The sequence below is a fragment of the Eublepharis macularius genome, chromosome 5 (assembly GCF_028583425.1).
Source record: "Eublepharis macularius isolate TG4126 chromosome 5, MPM_Emac_v1.0, whole genome shotgun sequence".
In the NCBI taxonomy this organism is placed as follows: domain Eukaryota; kingdom Metazoa; phylum Chordata; class Lepidosauria; order Squamata; family Eublepharidae; genus Eublepharis; species Eublepharis macularius.
Window position 1 is genome coordinate 164541225 of NC_072794.1, and position 22335 is coordinate 164563559.

At 43.9% G+C, this 22335-nt stretch overlaps 1 protein-coding gene across 1 annotated transcript in view; it reads left to right on the forward strand.

Annotated features, from left to right (window-relative positions):
* Positions 1-22335, forward strand: part of COL20A1 (collagen type XX alpha 1 chain) — a 156038-nt gene that overhangs the window by 79917 nt on the left and 53786 nt on the right. The window contains exons 22-25 of the mRNA XM_054980462.1: positions 287-425; positions 6004-6146; positions 6967-7076; positions 12256-12414. Of these exons, the coding sequence (XP_054836437.1) occupies positions 287-425; positions 6004-6146; positions 6967-7076; positions 12256-12414 (551 nt within the window). The remainder of the gene's footprint in view (positions 1-286; positions 426-6003; positions 6147-6966; positions 7077-12255; positions 12415-22335) is intronic.

Consider the following 22335-nt stretch of genomic DNA (forward strand, 5'->3'; position numbering starts at 1 on the left):
TATGTCACTTCCGGGTTTCCCCCCAAATGACATAGCAACTCAGTTGACATAGCACCCCCCCACACCATATTCTTGCCCTCAACCATCCCGCCATGCTCAGCCTGGTAACCTTAGTGTAATACCATGGTTGAAAAACTGAACTTGAATTCAGAAGACCTGGGTTCAGATCCCTTGCCTGCCATGGATACATCACATGACCATCACTCCCTATCCACTCTTCCAAATGCTTCTGAGAAGATCAGTACCCCTACTCCTCCCTCCTATTATTTTTTTCTGCTTATTTCAGGGTTTGACCTGATGGAGGCTTTTGGACTCAAGGAAAAAGAGTACGCCTCCATTAAAGGAGTTGCGATGGAGCCATACATCTTCCTCGGAACTCACACTTACACCCTCTACAGAGATATCCAACTGACACGCCAAACAAGGTAATGACCGAAAACATTGCTGGAGTGCAAGGTTTTGATTAGCTGTCTAACTACTGCACTAACGTTCGATTGTCAGTTGCAAGATGTTACTGTAGCTCTAAGCTATAGAAGCTTCTTCTCAATCAATCTCCATCTGATTGCATATATTATGCTGAATTTTAAGCACCAATGTGCTGTAGTGGTCTATAAACAAGGCCATGAACTCACCATGGGGTCTTAAGGAAGTCATAATTCCTCAACTACAGCCCCCCTCCCCCCACATAAGCGATATGGGGATAAAAATATTGACTACGGTTAAGATGAGCACATATGCCTAATGTTATGGTTTTTATGCATATCAAAAAGTGGCTCTTGTTTTTGGAGACTTTTTAACATTCACTATAAATTGTATTCAGATTGTTTCAGTGCCATTCCACACCCTTTCATTGTCCTGATGTTTACGAATCCTTGAAGCCAATTCCTTTTTCCTTCTTTACCCTCACTTGCCTTTTACTTCTTATTCTTCACTTGCCTTCACTGACATGTAATCTGATTGGCTGTGGCTCTCTACAAGGTTTTTGATAGTGGTGATGTCATGTGTTGGGGATAGCACCGCAAATGCCCAGAAAGTAAGGCTGCTTCAATACAGATATTTTCCCCCACTTTGGCTTCCAAATGGAAGCATTTTCGGGGGAGCATCCCACAATGTTGTGCTTTAATCAGTATTTCCGGATCCTCAGCATGTTCTTTCTCAGACCTGCTTTATTTTGTTCTTTTTGGTTTGAGTGCAATCCAAGTGTGTTATCATGCCACCTGGATGGGAAAGTCCAGGTAAATAAAAACACCCCAAAGCCAATAAAGTCGGTGCCAAGAAAATTTCCATAGAAAAGGATGGCCCCCTTACACACTGCCTCTCACTATAAACCTCCCTGCACAGGTCTGGGGCTTCACATGCAGTTAAGGACACTCGCAACCTGCCACCTATCTAACCTCTGTTTATCAGGAAAAGAACCCTGACCAAAATCCACTCCACGTCCCCTCTATCCTCTTCCCAGAGACTCCACCAGTCAGGCAGCTAGCTCTCTATTTTCACTACCTCTCAGCTAGCTACTGCCCAGGAAGAGAGCTCAGTGGTTTATTTCTTCTATACACTGCCATCATTTTGTTAAATCAGGTCTATTGGTCATGACTAGAATGCTTGATGTTCATGAGTGTGTGTGTTATTTCCCCTCAGCCAACAACTTCAAGCCATCCAGAGTTAAAACAGAAACAAGAATAACTTTTATTTACAAGATGTATATAACAATGTAGAGAAGTATCCAAACACATAGATATTATATTAAGAGTTGCATTCAGTAACCCACACTTTTATAACAGTAGATGGTTGCAATATATGAGAACAGGTGTCCACAGGCAGCTATTATCTTTGCTGCTGACTTCCAGCAACCCTGAAATTGTCCTCCCCTTCTCTCTAACTGCCTTAGTGGATTCCAGCTGACTCTTGCCCCAGCATTCCTCCAACTCTCATTGGCTGTACCCTGGGAGAGGCAGAACTGGCACTAGTCCTGTCCATCACAAAGAGTATTCCACAAACCAGGAACCACACCAGAGAAGGTCCTGTTTGTGGGCAGGGAAGATAAGAGTAAAATTTGTAACAAAACCTGCAACTGATTAGCTGGAGAGCATGGGAGAAGGAATCTCAGTCCCAGGCTGTTTAGAAGAGCTAGTAATGGTTGGAGTGTTGGACTGGGATCTGAGAACCACTCTGCCATGAAACTTTCTGGGTGACCTTGGGTCAGCCACAGTGCAATCTTAAGCAGAGTTACACTTGTCTGGGGCTGTGGATTTAGAAGGTCATAACTCTGTTTAGGATTGCAAAATCACTCACTCTCAGCCTAACCTACCTCACAGGATTGTTGTGAAGATGAAATTAAGGAGGAGAGAACAATATATATTACCTTGAACTTGCATAATATACTCAAGAAATAAAAGTTAATATGGATGCTTTGAATTTTGCCGGGTGACAATCTGATAAAAAGCAGTGAGGGCAAATGAGGGCAAAGAGAGTGAGGGCCAAGAAGGATGAAAATAACCAAGAACAGAAGAAGCAGCCAGGGAACACAAGGACCCCAAACAACTTTAAAACGATGCAAATGTTCAGTGAGGTGAGTATTGTTTGGTAATTTGTTCAGCTATGTCAGATTCGCTAACTTCAAAGCAAATGTTGAACTTAGAGAATGTTCAGTGCAGCCCGAATCCAAGGTTGATGAACCAAGAAAGAAAAATTAGTAAGAATCTATGTGATGTTCTTTGAACTCTGTCAAGTGCTATAAACGACACACGTTTTATTAATTATTATTATTATTTGCTCAGGGGAGCGGTAGAAATTCTCTCTCCGGCCGAGGAAGTCACGGGGTGTGCATGACTTCCTTGCTGTTGGACTCGGATGGAAGTTGAACATTTTCCAAACTTCTGATCTGGGATTGTACTAATAAACATTCATTCATTCAAGAACATTTTCCAAGCAGTTCTGCTGAGGATGAAGTCTGTGGATGTTAATTTAGTTGGTTTCATCTCAGTGCAAAGGCCCAGAAATTGGATTCTGAAATGCCTTGGGATAGTTCAGAAGTTCAAAACATACTACTTATTCATGTGGCAGAGCTAGTTGGGGTACTGAGATGTTTCACAAGATGGGTCTGATTTTCTTCTCTTTTGTTTTTGTTATGCTAATTTCCAAGCTCAGGATTTATGCTTTTGCTCATGGTGTTGTTAAGCATACCTCTAGTGGGCCATCTGATAAGGCAGACCGAGCTTTGCCAGCTGATGACATTTTAATAAGACCCTCTATTCTCATTTCCCCTACCACCTCCCTTTAAAATCGCTTTGAGAAGAGTGACTAAACTTCCATGCACCTTCTAAAAGGAACCATTGCTAGAAAAGAACCATGACTTCTGGCTCTGAATTTGCTTCTTCCTGTCATGTGACCTGTGCCTTTGGGACAACCGCAGGTTGCCTAGTACATTTTTATCCCATCTTCCTTTCAAGGAGCTTGGAGTGGCTTCTTTCTTCTTTTTACCCTCACAACAATCCTGTAAGGTAGGTTAGGCTGAGAGAGAGTAACTAACCCGAGGTCACTCAGCAAGCTCCACAGCTCCAGTCCAATTAGAGCTGCCAACCTCCAGGTGGTAGCTGGAGAGCTCCCAGAATTACAACTGATCTCCAGGACTTAAAGATCAGCTCCCCTGGAGAAAATGGCTGCTTTGGAGGGTGGAGTCTATGGCATCATACCCACTGAGTTCCTTCCCTTTTCCAAACCCTGCCCTCTCCAGGGTCACCCCGAAATTCTCCAAGAATTTCTCAGATGGAACCTGGCAATCCTAAGTCCTATGCATTTCCCCAGCTGGCTGTTGGAAAAGCACAAATAGATGCGCAAATGATACCATCTCGGGTCCATTGCAACCCGTGCAGCCTCCATACAATTCAGCCGGTCTTGTTAATCCATGACTTTGTACCATGACTTTGTACTTTGTGTTGCTACTTCGTAATCAGGGATTTACAACAGCCCAACATGTATTCCATTAGGTTCTTTTATCAGTGACAAGTTGCACAGCAAGACAGGCTGGATTACCGAAATACAGCTGTAGTTTCCTTTTTAAGTTTAATTGCTGGAGCTTAGGGATAATTTTAATCTTGTTTGAAGGAGCAAAGCTTCTTAATGCCAAATTGTGAGATTCCGCAGGGTCTCCTCCATTGAAATGTTCAGAACTTCACATTGGTGCATTCGTGTTGCTGGCCTTTCAGAAGACAAAAATAGATAAATAAATAAATAGCACTCTCAAGGACGGTATGTCATTTGAGAAAGCAAAAAGCCATGGTGATTGAGATGGAAAACAGTAACAACCGATCAATCATATCGGAATTATCGAATACACCATTATGCTACTTTTCCCTATGTAGCTCTACAATATCTAAACCTAGTGGAGTAACCAAGAGTGGATGAACGGGCTATTGCCCCAGATGCAACGCATTACCCCAAGCAGTACAAGCGTGAAAGTAATGCAAGCACACAATGGCCGATTCCAGACGGCCCTCCCCACCCCGAAATGTCGCGCGTCGTCGCACAGAAAATGCAAAATATCGCGCGAGAAAACACGATATTTCGCGTTTTCCGTGCGATGACGCGCGACGTTTCGGGGTGGGGAGGGCCGTCTGGAATCGGCCAATCACATCGGGACAGTTTATTTGCAGTATCTTATCAGCAATGATTGCTGGCAACGTTTTGTCAACACAGGCATTGCATCAGCAATGTTTATTTCTAGGGTTTTCTCAATGTGCATGTGTGCATCAGCAATGTATGGGGAGGGGGGTCGGAAGTTGCAACTGAAAGAACTGAAAGCTTGAGAAAACTGGACATGCTCCAGTTCTGGAACTGGAAATGCTTCTTGTTAAATTGAAGCTATGAAGGAGTGCAATCCCGTGCAGAGTGAGCTTGCAATACAATATTGGATGGGAACGAGAAATCTGCTCATCTCTAGTTATGGTGCTGGCTGTTGTATGTCTTTCAAGCCAGTCTTTGTGCTATAAACCCCATTCAGACAGTGTGGTGTCCGCAATAAAAGTGTAGAGAAGGGTGAAATAAGGAGCCTGTCTACTGGCCCCACCTTGACCTCTGACTACTTGTTAGAACTTCTCTGAACAGAACATGTATAGAACCTGCTCAGTAGTTATGATCAATGGCCCCAGATCTCAGTGAGATGAGTGGGCCCAGTTTCAATGCAAACTATTTGTTTACACAGCCAAACTGACCTTGCTGATACTTGAGAATTTCCTGCATTGTGCAGGGGGTTGGACTAGATGACCCTGGAGATCCCTTCCAACTTTATGATTCTGTGATTCTATTACCATAACCACAAGCAAATATCTCTAGAACATCATTACAACACAAGCTCAGTCTGCAAGGGTCAATTTCACCAGTTCTGTTCGCACACTGTAGCATTTTTTCATAACCGTCTGCACCAGATTTGACACCATGAGTAGTCACTCAGGCCACTATGCAGCTTTTCCGCGGCTTTCCTGGGAGCATTAATACCACAACTCTTTAAAAAAAAATCCACTTTGCATTATGTTGTTTCCCTGTACATGCTCTTTATTCCGTCTTTGGTGTACCACCCTCTTTCCCCCTCTCCCACCCACTGCATTGTGATTGGCTACTTTCATCTAGCCAGCCACTCCCCCTCCCCTCCTTTCCATTCCTCCCCTCTCCCCTCTTTTATAATATATATATATATATATATATATATATATATATATATTTAAGTCCAGTGCAGGATTGATGAATTGCTAGTTTAAAAGCATGGGGGAAGTTCCCTTTTTATTCTTATTTGCTTTGGCATAAGTGGGAGTATTATATAGGGGCCCAAATATCTGGCTATCAAAAATAAAGATTTTAATATTGAGTTTTAGAGAGGTGCGAACGGCCACATACAAGCCGGTTCCATGCCTTTCAGTTTGACTTCAGGGAAAGTGAGGCATTGTGTCCCCGGTGCAGAAGGGACTACAATCTACTCAGGCATCCTCTGTGTGTCATTTGTGCCCCCAGTGAAGTTTTTACTTCTGGAATCCCAAACGAATACACCATCGCCTTCCTGCTCCGACTTCTGCCAGAGAGCCCCAGGGAAGCCTTTGCTGTGTGGCAGGTAACAGACGAAGACTTCCAGCCGCTTCTTGGCATCGTGCTTGACCGTAAGTGGCTGCATCGTCGGCAGGAAATCATTCTTCAGCAGCAGAATCTTGCAGCATGTTTTAGTTTGGCGTGTAGCTCGGAATCCCCTTAATGGAAGAGCCACTCTTTACACACAATGTCAAACAAACACAAATGCTTACCCTAATCCAATGAATGCACCACGTAAGGCTCTAGGACAGTGAATCCCACTGTGGCAGGCCATGAGCCTGATGGCGGATGCTGATATTTTCCCTGGTGCCCATTTGCTTCTTCTCCAAAGGACCAGCCCTGGATTTTGGATTCCAGCCCCCTTGAGCCCTACCATGTACAGCAACCCACATCGAGTTCTCGTTTTTCTGCTTGCCTGGAGGTGGGGCAACCCCTGGCAAGCCACAGTACATGACTTAGATCCAGAGGTGTTAGCCATGTTAGTCTGTAGTAGCAAAATCGAAAAGAGTCCAGTAGCACCTTTAAGACTAACCAACTTTGCTGTAGCATAAGCATCTGACGAAGAGAACTGTGATTCTCAAAAGCTTATGCTACAGCAAAGTTGGTTAATCTTAAAGGTGCTACTGGACTCAGTACATGACTTGTATATGGTTTAGTGTGCCCTGATAAATTCACACAAAAATCATCTTTCTGCAATAGCATTTTGTGAGGTGCTGTTTGAGTTTTCAATTCTTGCAAAGCTTTTTCCTTTGGGGGAAAAAAATCCTGATACTTCAATGTGCTCCCGTTCAATAGTCTACCGTCGGTGAAAAAATCAATCTTGCTTGTTTAATTTCCTTTTAAATTAAGTAATTTAATTAAAGGAGGTTCTGTGGTTTTTTTCTCCTCTAGCCAATAAGAAATCCCTGACCTATTTCAGCCGTGACTATGATGCTGATGTCGAAGAAGTCACCTTTGACCAACAGGATGTGAAGAAGATTTTCTACGGGAGCTTCCACAAGGTTCTTATCAAAAGATCGGAAAGATGACGTTGATACTTTTGCTCAGCTATGATTCTAAAAATATCCTGAAGACGTTTACTAACTTTTCTGGTTTTGTGCATGTGCTTAAATACTAATGGATGGAAAGGGGGAGGTGAGAATAATCATGAACTACTAAATCACTTCCTGTTTGCGTTCCCTAATCTATTTAAATGTATGCATGAACGTTTCCAAGAAATTGTGTGGCAAGGAAGCAGAAAATCTGCAAACAGAAAACTTTAATCCATTTAGTAAATTAAAAATTAAACCGTCATAATTAATTGAACCTACAGACCTGCCTTTTCCTGAGTCATACCGTTGGTCTTCCTAGCACTGGCCAGTCACTGGCGGCAGCATTACATGGTCTCCGGCAGAAACCTTTTCCGGCCTTCGCACCTGAAATTTTTTAAAACTGGAGATGCCACAGAATAAATCGGGGTGCTTCTGCAAACAAAGCACTGAGCGATGGCATCCCCTGTGCCCAACACTGTGCATACATCAAGTAATTTCAGAGTGGAAATACATGTTATGAATTACCTGGGGATGCTCAAGTGCAAGATTTTATGTGTGGTCCTCAATTCATGTGCAAGCTGTTCTTGCTCGGTGCACGTGAATGCCGCTTTCATGGAGCTCCCTTTGTGTGATTGCATCTGAGAGTGAGTCCAGAGGGCAGAGCGCCAATTCAGCTCTGTTTTCACTGGAAGGACAAGTCCTGTAGGCTCCTTTGACTTGCCAGTTTGCATTCCTTTAAGGTGTGAGAAAGTGTCAAGATCTGTATTTCAATGAATGAATGTGGAAGCTGGGGAAACTGGGATACCTTTAGCGGTGGAAGAGAAACTAATATCAAACATGTGAACGTATTCACCTGGAGCAAATTAAAGTGCGACTGTCCAAGGGAGTGCATGGAAAGTTAGGTACTTTATAACATGTGTTTCCACCCTTATTTGAATACAATCACTTGCCACCATTCTCTTGAGAAGAAATTTGAATTGCTTGCGAGGGACTGGCTTGGTTTTGAGCAGTGAGCAATGCTCTGGTCTTTGGGGCAGGCCAAGAGAAGCAGGTATCTGACTTGAGGGATGAAAATGAGTGCCACTGCTTGCATGGAAACAAAGGGGGGAAAGGGAGTGGGGAACTTAACCCCAAAAAGGTGAGTAGGATAGGAGGGTTAAGCTAACACTACAAAAGTAAAACAAAATTACATATATTAATTATTTAATTATAAAGTGTACGCAGCAAGAACAATAAAATTTTTACAAGATAATAGTCTGGATATCAGACAACTTGGTAAAAACTTACAGAGTTAAAATACATATAGAAGGATGGATCATTTGATAGCAACTTTGGATGGAGCCTTCACACATCCAGGGATAAGAGTTATTTTACACCAGAACAACATTGAATATAATAGCCAGATGTGGTGGAGAAGTTAAAATGAGAAACAATCTATGGTTTTATGTATAAATCTTAGTAACCACACATCATGTAATCTGCAGACAGCAACACCTGGCTTTTAATTTTCAGTTTATTCTAGTAAATTTATTACTGGTTTTAATTACTCCTGGATATGTGTGGCTTACCAATATATTTTATTGACCACTGAGGAAGACCTTTTAGCGGCTGAAACGTGTATGGTCCATTTGTTTTAGACAGTCCTTCAATTGTTTATTAATACTTAGTATTTGGATACATTGTTTTTAGTCATTTGATCCATCCTTCTGTATGTATTTTAACTATGTCTGATTCTGCACACGTTGGATAATGCACTTTCAATGCACTTTATCAATCGTTTGAGGTGGATTTTTTGTTCTGCACACAAAAAAATCCATTCCAAATGATCTATAAAGAAGAGGATTGGAAGTGCATTATCCAACGTGTGCAGAATCACTTAATGTATGTTTTTACCATGTTGTCTGATATCCAGTCTTTTATCTTGTAAAATTTTTATTGTTCTTGCTGTGTACACTTTATAATTAAATAATTAATAAATGTAATTTTGTTTTACTTTTGTAGTGTTAGCTTAACCCTCCTATCTTGCCACAGCTTGCACGTCACATGGTAGAATCATAGAATCATAGGGTGGGGAGGGACCTCCAGTGCTCTCAAGTCATAGCTGACTTATGGCAGTCCCTGGTGGGGGTTTTATGGCAAGAGACTAACAGAGGAGGTTTGCCATTGCCTGCCTCTGCAACCCTGGTCTTCATTGGAGGTCTCCCATCCAATTACTAACCAAGGCTGACCCTGCTTAACTTCTGAGATCTGATGAGATCAGGCTCTCCTCAGTTATCCAAGTCAGGGCTGCATGCCATATATCAGAATCATTATCATATCAAACCTGCTATGCACGGCAAAGTTCAAACACACATTCATAAATATTTGAATGTTACAAAACTTTCAAATTCTGGCACTTAGATTTCAGATGCAGGTCCCGCTGGTGTAGAAAGAATCCCTTTCAAAATCTGGCATTGCTCGATTTTTCTAAATTATTATTTCACCAAGCAGCAAAGAGGTAATTTCACGGACCAGCATTTGACAGTCTTGTGTTGTGGGCAGCCTTGAGATTCTTCGGACGCTCTTCGGGGGCTCTTCAGCAAGAAGATCAAAGAAGTTTCCCGCTGCAGCTCTCTCCCTCTAAACAGGCAGCTGAACAGAGAATATTGAACACATTCCTCACGCACTCTCCATTCTAACACTCTTAATTTTAGATATTGGAATTCAATATCCATCAGAAGATATGGAACATTCTGTCAATATTTAAAAATTTGGGGAAACCAATATGATTCTACTTTGTTATTCTGTGATGCTTCCTGTGGACTAATCGGCTGTTCTCTACTGCATTTCCCTCTCAGTTAGTTATTTAGTCACTACATTTTTATCCCATCTGTCTCCAAGGAGCGCAATGTGGCATACAGGGTTATCTCCTCCTCTGTTTTATCTATACAACAATCCTGTGAGGTAGGTTAGACTGAGAGAAAGAGAAAGAGTGACAAGCCCAAAGTGCTTCATGGTTGAATGAGGACTCAAATCTGAGACTCCCTGCTTTTGACTGATATTAGCAGCCACTCTTTACTTTTTATTGACTAATATAGATCAAGATGGGTAGCCATGTTAGTCTGTCTGTAGCAGTAGAAAAGAGCAAGAGTCCAGTAGCACCCAAAAGACTAACAAAATTTGTAGTATGGTATGAGTTTTTGTGAGTCACAGCTCACTTCTTCAGATACTAGATACGATCTGAAGAAGTGAGTTGTGACTCACAAAAGCTCATACCCTACTACAAAGTTTGTTAATCTTATAGGTGCTACTGGACTCTTGCTCTTTTTTATTCACTAGTTCACCTTGTTATACTTCTCTGCCTTCCTCTTTTCCCACGTGCTTCAATGAACATGACATATTGGCCATTGAACAGCCTAATAAGCTGTTCCATGCTTGTCCACCTGCATTGTTATCTCTGATGATGCAGAGAATTTGATGTGTTTCTGTAGGGGAGGGACCTGACCAGCAGGGTATAGAGTCCACCCTCCAAAGCAGCCCCTTTTCTCCAGGGAAACTGATTTCTATGGCCTGGGGATCAGTTGTAATTCTGGGAGATCTCCAGCCACCTCCTGGAAGTTGGCAAGACAGCATCTCTGTCTTTACATCTTCCAGGCTCCTGCAAGCTACCAGTCTGAGCTAGGAAGGCCATCTCTAATCCCGGCTCAGGCAGCTGCCTTGATGTCAGGAGACGAAGCTCAGTGCTTTGGCTGGCACAGTTCTCAGTTGTGAATTATTTAATGTCTGATTGCTTCCAATTTGCTCTCATCTTACTATTTGAATAGCCCTCGAGTTGAGTTGCCTCCGATGGTCCTTGCGTGATGTAATTGGCAGGCTTTTACAGAGAGAGGATGATTGCTTTGTTCTCTCTTTTCCAATTTGTTCCTGGGTACACGCACTCCTCCTGTGCCCAACTGTCTCCCTCCCTCTTCTCTTTCCATCCTCTCTGCTCATCTCTCTTCTTTTCTTGCAAAGTATTTTTGGGACCCTCTGTTTCTTCCACTATGTTCCTTTACTTTCCCTCTGCTTTGCAAATTCCTGAGAGCTTACTCAGAACTGACTCCTGCTGTATTTAAGGGTACCTATTTCCAGGTACCCGGTTTTCGCCATGATCAACCTGAGTTCGATCCTGGCGGAAGCCGGGTTCAGGTAGCCGGCTCAAGGTTGACTCAGCCTTCCATGTTTCCGAGGTCGGTAAAATGAGTACTCAGTTTCCTGGGAGTAAAGTGTAGATGACTGGGGAAGGCGATGGCAAACCTCCCCATAACAAAAGTCTGCCAAGAAAACGTCATGATGCGACATCCCCCATGGGTCAGTAATGACTCAGTGCTTGCACAGGGGACTACCTTTACCTTTATTCCCAAGTAAATGCTTAATTGGAATGAATTTATACCACTGACTTGTGCAGCCTTGCAAGTTGCAACAAAGCCGCAAGCCTTGGTTTGAACACTGCAGGGGTTGCCAACCTCCAGGTGGGGCCTGGAGATCTTCTGGAATTACAACTGATCTCCAGAAAACAGGGATCCATTCCCTTGGAGAAAATGGCAGCTTTTGGAGGGTGGACTGTATGGCATTATACCCCACTGAGGTCCCTCCCCTTTCCAAACCATGCATCCCTCAGGCTTCACCCCCAAATCTCCAGGAATTTCCCAATCTAAAGTTGGTGACTCCAACTGCAGGCAGCCATGGCTGGAACAGCACTGATTGTTTTGAGCAAGATAGTATCAGTGTGGGAGCAGCTATTAGGGACAAAACATACAGCCTTGCTTTCTCTTTAATATGCTATTTTTTTCTGTGCTCTGAATTTCCATTTCCCACAGAGAATCATTGTACTAGACAATTCCCACCTGTATGTTTCAGGGAATAGTTTTATCACCATATTGGCTGTTTATGTGAACTTTGCCTGAGAGCTAGTTATTTCTTCAATAAGCTTCTTGGCTTCGGCAGGGATTTCAGTTGGGATGTGCTTATTCCAAGTCCAGTATGCCCTCATGTCTGCCACGTTGGCACCATTTTAGACCATGCTGGCCATATTTTGCCATGTTCAACAATCTCAGGATTTTGTTTGAATGAAATGAATGTTCCATCTGCAAGAAGAGGAACATCGAAGCTATTTTTGTCTGTTGAGCAGGTGCACGTAGCAGTGAGCCGTTCCAGGGTCAAACTCTATATCGACTGCAAGAAAATAGCCGAGAAGCCACTTGGAGCTTCAGAGAAAGTCTCAACCGCTGGCTTCGTCATGCTGGGGAAGCTGACAAGGACACGAGGACCGCGGAGTGGTTCAGCAGCAGTAAGCTCATTGAATATCCGTTTGACTTAAAAGGTCTAAGCTAGAGGTCCCCAATATTTTTGAGCCTGCAGGCACCTTTGGAATCTTGAGAGGGGTGAATACCACCTCAAAATGGCTGCCACAGAGGGCAGAGCCAATCCGAAAATGGCTGCCACAGGGGGCAGAGCCAATCCCAAAATGGCTGCCACAGGGGGCAGAGCCAATACCAGAATAGCTGCCACAAGGGGCAGAGGTAATCAAAAAATGGCTGCCACTAGGCTTGCCATTCCCCCTCCAGGGGCAGGGGATCCCCTGCTCCCCCCTCCCCCCTCCACTTACCTGGCCAGTAGGGGTGTGCCCCTTGGGGCGCCCCCTCAGTGGCGTGGGTGCACCCCAGGCAGCATGGTGTGCCCTGCACCCTGCTGTGGCATGCTTCCATGCCTTGCAATGGCACACTCTAGCACCTCGCAATGGGCCCATTTCAGGCCGACTCAGTCCCATAGGGGGCGATGCAGCCCTTTGGGAAGCACGCACACGCTCCTGGGCTGCCCTTTGACCTGCGTGATGATGTCAATTCCCGGACGCGTGAAATAGAAGTCAGAGGTGAGCACAAGGAGAGTGCCAGCGCCCCAGTCTCCTGCCAGGGGACTTAAGGGACCCAGCAACCCTAGCTGCTACAGGGAGCAGAGCCAGTCCCAAAATGGCTGACACAGGGTGCAGGGCTAGTCCCAAAATGGCTGCCACAAGGGACAGAGGTAATCCAAAAATGGCTGCCTCAGGGGGCAGAGCTGAATGGAATACATCCCTGCTCACACCTTTTGGAAGAAGGAATGCCTGAAGGGAGAATGGAACCACACCCTGATCCTCCAGTGGCCTTTAATTTGAACAAGGACAGCCGGTAACAAGCCTGCCTTATAATGGCTCCACCCTCTTTCTGAAAAGCTAAGTGGGTGCCAAGGGAAGGACTGCTGTGCACCATGGTGCCCCTGGGCTGCATGTTGAGGAACTCTGTTCTAAACACTCAGGTCCTCTTTCATGGAGATTGCTGTAGAAGAAGGAGAGCATACCTAAAAAAAAACCCTTCAATTACCTGTTGGGCATACAATCCTTTTTACTGATTATAACCGTGCTTCTTCTGTGAGCATCCTCCAGAGATGGCATCTTGCATTTCAGAGGGGGGACGAAGGCCACCCATGAGACCTCCCTAAATTTGAGGGGCGTGCCTTTCATTCTCCAGGTTGTGTTGCTTGCATTCCATGTGCAAGGACCAGAAAACACAACCTGTACAAGTTTGTGGTCCACTTTTCCACTTTTTGTGAGCTAGCCCTGTCTTCCCTCCCATGCGCAGAAGTCTGCACATGCAGAATGAGGCTGCAGAATCTTGAGTTGATGAATGGATTGTAGTATTTCTTCAGACAGGAGGTTGTTACCCAAATCAATATGCGTGCCAGGCCAATAATTTGCTATGTGTCCTCTACACATGGAGGGTCAGACCACGTTGCCTGGTAATTATTTTTGGGTCAAACATCCTGGTGTATATCTGGGCCCCAGTTTGGAATCGTGGTCTGATTAGGAAGGGGAAATGAGACAGACATACAGAAAGATAATCTCCAAAAACCAATCGTCTTTATTCCCCTAGCAACATACAAGGCTACAAAAATGAAATGCAAGAGGGGGCAAAATTGCAGGACAGTAATGCAGTCCTAGCTGTGCTATCCTTGCTTGCTACCTGATTGGACTGAATGGAGGGATATCAGGTAAAAAACATGTATTGCCTCATCTTGAAGAGAAGAGACTGTGGAGCTCCAATTTGGGGGCGAAGACAGCGGAAAGGAATACCCAATTAAGTAGCTCAGAAAGCAAGCCAACCACAAGGTTGGGGAAACAGGCTTGGATGCAAAACCAGACACAGAGTAGGAAAGTTCTAGAAAGGATGAAGTTGGAATCCAGAGTAGGATTAGATCAGGCGTACTGGATACTAAACTCGGAAGGTGGGGGAAATTGTTTTTTGGTACAATGGCAGAATTTCCAGCACTGGGGAATGGATCTGGCTGTGCTAACAAAGGATAAATAGCAGCTTGCCAATAGGTTCTTAGGTCTGGAATTGAATTGCTGGGTTTAAATGGATTAGGTACGCCAGCCCCCTAGTTGGGGCGGGGGATTTCCCACCCCCAGGCTCATCACCCACTGCTGCTGCAAGCAGTGGTGGGAGAAAATGTTTTAAAACCTGGCATCGTCGTTTACACAGTTACATCACTTCTGGGGAAAAAACGAGAGCCACCCTCTGCCACTTCCAGGTTTCCCCCAGAAGTGATGTAATGACTAGACATGGGCACAAACGGGGAACAAAACCCAAACACCCTGTTCATCGTTCGGTGCCATCCACGAACAATGAACATGGACGAACATAAACTGTTCCCAGACATGTTGGTTGTTTGTTGTTTGTGGGGGCCAGAACCCCCCACCCCACCCCCAACCCCACCCACTTAGCCCCCTCCCCTCAAACCCACTTACCTGGCCCTTTAAATATCCCTTTAAACTATCAGCTGGCAGGCAGCAGGGGCAGATTCCCTCCTGCCGCCTGCCAGCTGATAGTTTAACGGACCCTTTCCTGCCACGTTCAATGGGCAGGGCTCTTTAAACACCTGACAAACTGTCCTTCCCAATGTCCAATACCCACCAAATTTGCACGGGACATAGTCTTCACTGTCCTCTGAAGACCCCTCCAAGTTTCAGAGAGATTGCACCCTGGGAAAAGCATGATCCATGTTGGCTGTCATTTTCTCTGCACAGTGGCAAAAATGGGACTCTCTGCTGGAAGTACTTTGAAGGGTTAAAGCCAGAAGGAAAATCAGGAGAAAGTCAGGAGGAGTTCAGACAGAGTTCAGTCCCTCCTTGCCTCTGGTTGCCAAGGGGATTGATTGCAGCAGGTGCCAGACTGTCTGGCTTGCCGAATGGCTGCTGAAGGCAACGAATGAAGCTTTTAATGACCACCTGTTCATTTAGGATGGGGCCTCACGAACAGCTTGTTCGAGAACAGCATATTAGGCTGTTCGTGGTTTTTTTCTGTTCGTAATGCTGTTCGTGCCCATATCTAGTAATGATACATGCAATGTCATGACCCCATGTCTCCACCCCAAACCTCCTGACAGTCAGGCATGGCCTGACAACCCTAGGCTGTATAAGGAAAAGGGTTCTTTACAAACTTGAGTAAACCAGTCTTGGATGTGAAGCTTCTGGAGTCTGAGGACAGTAGGCCATTAACCAACGTGATCTTTGGAACATCTTGGGAAGTGGGGAATCCCCTGTAAGAGCAGCCAGAGAAATTCCTGCTAGTTCTGGGCCCTCCTTTTGATATCAAGCTGGATTATTTTATCCAGTCCTCTCCCTATTGTCAGAAGGTCTTTTTAGGGAGCACAAATATGGGGGCCTTTGTGGAGTTTGGCAGCTTATTTTGTATAGTCCTTTGAATTGACGATGTTTACTAGTCCCTTCCACTGTAGAGACATGCTTTTATTTATTTAATTGAACCCCACTTTTTTCTGTGAAGGGACTCAAAACAGCACACAGCAGGGAGGAAAAAAACTATCTAAAAAAATAAGTAAACAGCAGAGCCAGTTTGGTGTAGTGGTTAAGAGAGGCAGGGCTCTACTCTGGAGAATCAGGTCAGATTCCCCACTCCTACGGCCCGCTCTGAATCCAGGAAGTGACATCATTGCACCAGCACAGGGATGCGTGCTTTGCAGTGGGCTGATTTTATTGGGAATATATATTTAGTTTGGTTTAGTTTAGTAACTTAGCAGATTTATTTAGTCAGAAGCATTTAAATCCTTAAAAACATGCATTAATTAATTAATCTTCAGACAAAATCATAGAAAGATAGAACTTACAGTTTATTGTAGCAGATTTGTTCCATAGCAATATCTTCTAGTAATAAGTAGGGAAAGATCCTAATCTAAAGAGTTATATTCCCTATTCTAATGCCACGGTCTGAAAAAGTAGGCAGCGAGGCTGGAAGTGGGTCTGTGGACAAAAAGAAGCTCCATAGTGGAGCATGGAAGATTTACATCCTTCCTCTTTGGAAGACCATGTGGGGAGAGGAAATCTTCCAAGAGGCACAGAGGCAAGAGAGGAGGAGTCAGTAGGCATTCCCACCTTAGACAAGAGAGTGCAGATCGCTAGACTTATACATTACATTCAAAGAGACATGCAGCGCCCCCCAGTCTCCAAAGGCAGGCTGAGTCGCCTATTCCAACAATTTTGACCTCAAATGAACCAAAAAAACAGCCCATTGGGGACCAAAATTGGCCCACTGCAAAGCACAGGAACAATCTTGGGGTGGAACCCCCGTCCCCACCCGGGGAATGGTATCCCTAGGCAACCACAAATTGTCAGAGAGTGAGGTTTTGAATAACTCTAAGAATCACTCTTCCATCAGTTCAGGCAGAAGCTCTGTTTCACAGGATGGCTTTTTAAATGAACATATTGTTTAAAAATATTTATTGCATATACACAGAGAGTAGAGCCGTGAAGATCCTTATGCTGTGGTGGCACTGTTGATGAAGCAATTTTTTAAAAACCTGCCAGTCAGACCTCCAATGGCCAATCTGAAGCCTTATTGAGCAAAAGTCCCACCCAGCGCCACTCACTTTCCAAAAACACTTGGCATGCAGCAGGAAAGGTATTAGCGAGTGCCATTGCACCCACAGGTACCATGTTGCAGACCCCAGAAATACGGGATGGAATGATTTCTTAAAAGCAGAGGCAGAGAAAGAGGACTGTGTCCTAGAATGCCACTCACTAAAGTTTAAAACTTTCCTCCAACTTAAGTGGCTCTTTCTGTGGTAGAAGGCTTCCATCTTTGTTGAGAAGAGTGATCAGATAAAGGCCGCTGTCATTCAAACAGACTTTATTTAACAACATGTATCTTCTGTGCTAAAAATTGCTACGCAGAACAGATTGACAGCTGCCTTATTAGATCCTCAGTCATTTCTTCCCCTACCTCGCATCTGTTATCTATTTCCTTCTAGCATCATTAACTAGTATGAACAACGGAAAAGTCACCGAAGAACTGACTCAGTCTCCTTTGCCACCCTTTGCTTTCAAGTCTTTTGCCCGCCTGAGATCTGCTGTCCTCACTTAGACAAAGCGCCTCATTATGATCTATCATTCTATTGCCATATTTAACTGGAAGACTCTTTTAAATGCCAGTTTGATTTTTGGGGCTTGTTTTAAAGTCCGTTTGCTCCTCAGGACATTCCCCCTCCACACTCAGCCTAATATTTGTAGATTAACGCATGAAAAATAGAAAGCTTGATTCTATAAAGAGCTTTAATCTTCAATAGGGAAGTGTTTTTAATAGCGACGGATGAGCTTCCCTTTGCTCGGTTCAGAATCAGCTCAATATTGATGTGCTTTCTCGGTGTCAGGCTCTGCCAGTTAGATCCCCAGTTACTTCACTGCAGACAATTCAAGAGTCCAGTTAAAGTTTCTTTATTAGAGATCCATCAGTATTAGAGCACTCAGACTACAGCACTGGCAGAAGTGACGTAAATGGGCAAAGCAATGTTCGTTATAGGGCAGGATTCCCACCTTGGAATAAAGACCATTAGAATTTAGGCACACAGGGTCTAGGAGGTTGGAGGGAGTAGGGAAGCGGAAGACAGGGATGAGGTCATTTCATGTCTCAGGGAGATACGACTCTGGTTGGCATTCCAAGGACACTTTCCCATGCCAGTTGAGAAAGCAAAAGCAGCCACCTGCAAGATAAGCTACTCTTGGCTACATAGTCAGACAGTTACACAGATAGATCTTTACACATTCTCAGAGGCCCAGAGTACAGAGAATAATAGACATACATGGCAGATAAGCAGGGCGCATCTGACACTCAGTGAGTATTGAGCGAAATCTCTGCTTTCTGTCTTCTGACTCGTAACTGTTGGCACGTGTGTTGATGGTGCTGTTGTGCACATTTGCATTGTCATATTGTCCCCTTTAATTGTAATTTGTGTTCTTTGGCTCAGCATCCATCCAATAGCACCAGCCATGGCAGGTAGCCATTTGAAAATCAGCCCCCCCAACATACTTGGGAACAAGCAAGAGTTTTGGATCTTGACGAGGAGGTTACAATCATGTAAAAATTATCAGCCAGGGAATGGATACATGTTGAGAATTTTTGCGTGGGCAGCCACGTTGGTTTCCAGTAGAAGAGGAAGATTAGAGTTCACTAGTACCAGAAAGGCCAACAAGATTTCCAGGGTATAAGATTTTGAGAATCAAGGCTCCCTTCCTCAGAGAAGATGGTTGTCACACAGAAGTTTCCTTGGTAAGGTCATCTGGTCACAGGGCTTGCAGCCATCAACACAAACTTCATCGAGCAGTTGACATTAAAGAAGCTCTGTATGCATAAAAACGTCCGGCTTCAGGTGGAAAACTGTGCATGCACAGAATCTCAATCAACATTTCAAATCAGAGAAGAAAGTCTTAGGGAAGTGGCTCTTGATTTATAATACAGCCTAGCATGACCTGGACACGATTGAACAGCAAACTATGAAAATATGAACTTGGGCATCATCACAAAGGTTTTTTTCTTTTTGAGGTTCAAAAGGTAATATAGAAAGTTTATTTACAGAAAGTTAAAGTCAAAAGGCAGGTAGGCAGGTGATTGAAATGAAGAAACAGAAAAGTTTTTGTACAGGAATTTCACTGGTGTGAGGCACAAAACACTTGGAGTGACACTAGGTTGCTGGCTTCATTCAGAGGTTGACACTGCTTCACAGATGTTACACTTTATATACTCCAACACAAACGTAGCACAACTTTCCCTCCTCTCCAGACTTAAGGGTGCTCCACTGAGACAAACCCTTCCTAGATACTGGGCAGGCGTTATGAGTAGAGATGGGCACGAACCAGAAAAAAACCAAACCATGTGGTTTGTGGTTCGTCAAATTTCACGAACCACAAACTTTCACGAAGCTGCCCTGGTTCATGAACCAGTTCGTTTGGTTCGTGGAAACATCACATCCAGGTCAGAAAAACGTCACTTCCGGGTCAGCAGAAGGTCACTTCCAGACCAGTAGAAGTTCACTTCGGGGTTAGCAGAAGGTCTGCAGGAAGTCTGTCCCCTGTTGCATAGGAAACTGATTGATTGGCACCAGGCTGTCTGCAGTGACGAACCAAAAAACGAACCAAACGAAACCAGCCTAAAAGTTCATAGTGGTTCGTCAGAAATGGGATCTGATGAACTGTGGTTCGTGAACCACGAACTGGCCTGGTTTGTGCTTAATTTTGGTTCGTATTTCGGTTCGTGCCTATCTCTAGTTATGAGCTATAACCCTGTTCCTGGCACTGAAGGGGAGACTCCCCTCTACCCACTTCTTTGGCCCTCTAGAATTCCCATATCTCTTTAGTCTAAGTAGGAGTTAGTGCTGGTTTTCCCCAATCATGAAGTTTTAAACTTGAACGCATGCACAAAGCTGCCTTACATGGAGTCAGACCATTGGCCAGTCAAAATCCATGTTTTCTACTCTGGCTGTGGTTCTTCAGGGTTTCTCAGGCAGAGGCCTATCCCATCTCCTTCTACCTGGATATTTTAAAGTGGAAATGCTGGAGACTGAACCTTGGACCTTCTATATGCAAAGCAAATGCTTTCCCACTGAGCCATGGCCCAAACGTCTGAGTTTATTCATGTGGCCATTTCATTTTCCTCTTCTATTAACTGGAACAGGACTGTTCCACAGAAAAAGGACTTGCATGGTGGTGTTAAGGAAAAATTCCTTAAAAGTACTCTGCTTTCAGATTATATTTCCATCACTCACTTTAACCAAGACACCAAAAGCAGTGATCCAGAAAGATAATGAGTTTTATTATAACAAACCCAGATGTAGATGCTTTCATTAAAACACATGCATAAAATAATAGTCACAGCAGAGAGTCTTATATACTTTTTTTTGATAGCTAATTGTTTACAGAATAAAAGATCAAAGGTTAACATAGAGTTTAAACAAACAATTCTTTGGAAATGCTGTCTTGAACAATTATGGCACCTGATGGGTCTGGATGACAAGACAGTAAATACTTCATGATATAAACATGTCAAAAGGTGTGGCGCCTTCTCTTACAGTTTGGTTTTTACCGACTGCTTTTCCAAAGATATATTTTGGTTAGTGGAAAGGAAAATAAGAGATGTTGACGTTCTTGTAAGGTTACCCTGATTTTCTATCTGTAAGACTGCTTAGCTAAGAGAAATGTTCCCCAGAATGTGTGTTGGCCTGCTTCAATAGCACTCATAGTGGATGAAAGTTCCCAAATTCCCCAACACTAAGGAAAGCCTCTACACTTGTTAGAATAAACCCCTGTCCACTGATGGTGTCAATCATCTTTAAACTGCCCCATCCCAACCTTTGTAGTATGGGGATCTTCCAAATCCATCTATGCGGTTAGGGTCTGGTCTCTTGGAAAGACTCTGTACACTCCATAAAATACCATTTTAAAAAGTCACTATGAGTACTGGACTTTGGTTGCTAATGTTCTGCTTCCCGTTTTTTGTCAGGCGTACATTATGTGCTATTTATATGCAACTGGTGCAAAGAGGTGTGCTGAAACAGAATACAGCACAAAGAGGTTCAGTTTGAAACAACATTAGGATTTTTCAAGTCAGATCTGTAGAGATAAGCAATTCAAAAGCATCCCTAGTTAAACTACTTTCTAGATGCAAGGTGAAAAAATGAAAAAAGTGGAGAATTATAAAGGCCCTTTTCACACTGCTTACCTTGACTCACAACGATGCGGAACATCACGCTAAAAACACGGACCATCGCGTTTTCTCGTGCGAGAAAACATGATGTTCCGCATTTTTAGCGCAATGTTCTGCATCGTTGAGAGTCAAGGTAAGCAGTGTGAAAAGGGCCTTAATAATTCAAGGTAAGCAGTGTGAAAAGGGCCAAAGTTAGTTGGATGTGGCTTGATAAGATATTGGAATGCCAGTTAGCTAACCCCTTCCTGTTACTATAACAGCAGCAGCAACAACAACAACATTTGATTTATATACCACCCTTCAGGACAACTTAACACCTATTCTGAGCAGTTTACAAAGTATGTTAATATTGGTTGTTGTGGGTTTTCTGGGCTGTATTGCCGTGGTCTTGGCATTGTAGTTCCTGATGTTTCTCCAGCAGCAGTGGCTGGCATCTTCAGAGGTGTAGCACCAAAATCAAGGGAAAACTCCCATTCCTGGATACCTTGGTCATCCGCAAAGCAAACTTTCAGTTAGGTCACAAGGTCTACAGGAAACCAACGCACACTGATCGGTACTTACACAAAAACTCCAATCACCACCCCCGACAGAAAAGAGGCATAATGAAAACATTAGTGGATCGTGCAAGACGGATATGTGAGCCGCACTTTCTCAATGAGGAAATTAATCATCTAAATCACGCACTTCAGGCAAATGGCTACTCCAGAAATGAAATCCGAAGAGCAACCAAACCCAGGATGAATCAAACAACCAAGGAAAAACAGTCTCCTACAGGAAAAGTGTTTTTGCCATATATCAAAGGAATTACTGATCAGATGGGAAAGCTTATGAAAAAGCATAACCTTCAAGCAGTATTCAGACCCACCCGAAAAATACAACAGATGCTACGATCAGCAAAAGACAGTAGAGACCCCCTCACCTCTGCATGAGTATACCGTATACCCTGCAGCTGTGGACAAGTTTACATCGGGACCACAAAGCGTAGCATCCAGACAAGAATAAAAGAACACAAAAGACACTGCAGACTTGGACAACCTGAAAAATCAGCAGTGGCTGAACATAGCCTAACTCAAACAGGGCACAGTATCTTATTCCAGGACACCAAAATACTGGACAACACTTCCAACTACTTTGTCAGACTGCACAGGGAAGCCATTGAAATTCACAAGCATAAGCAAAACTTCAAC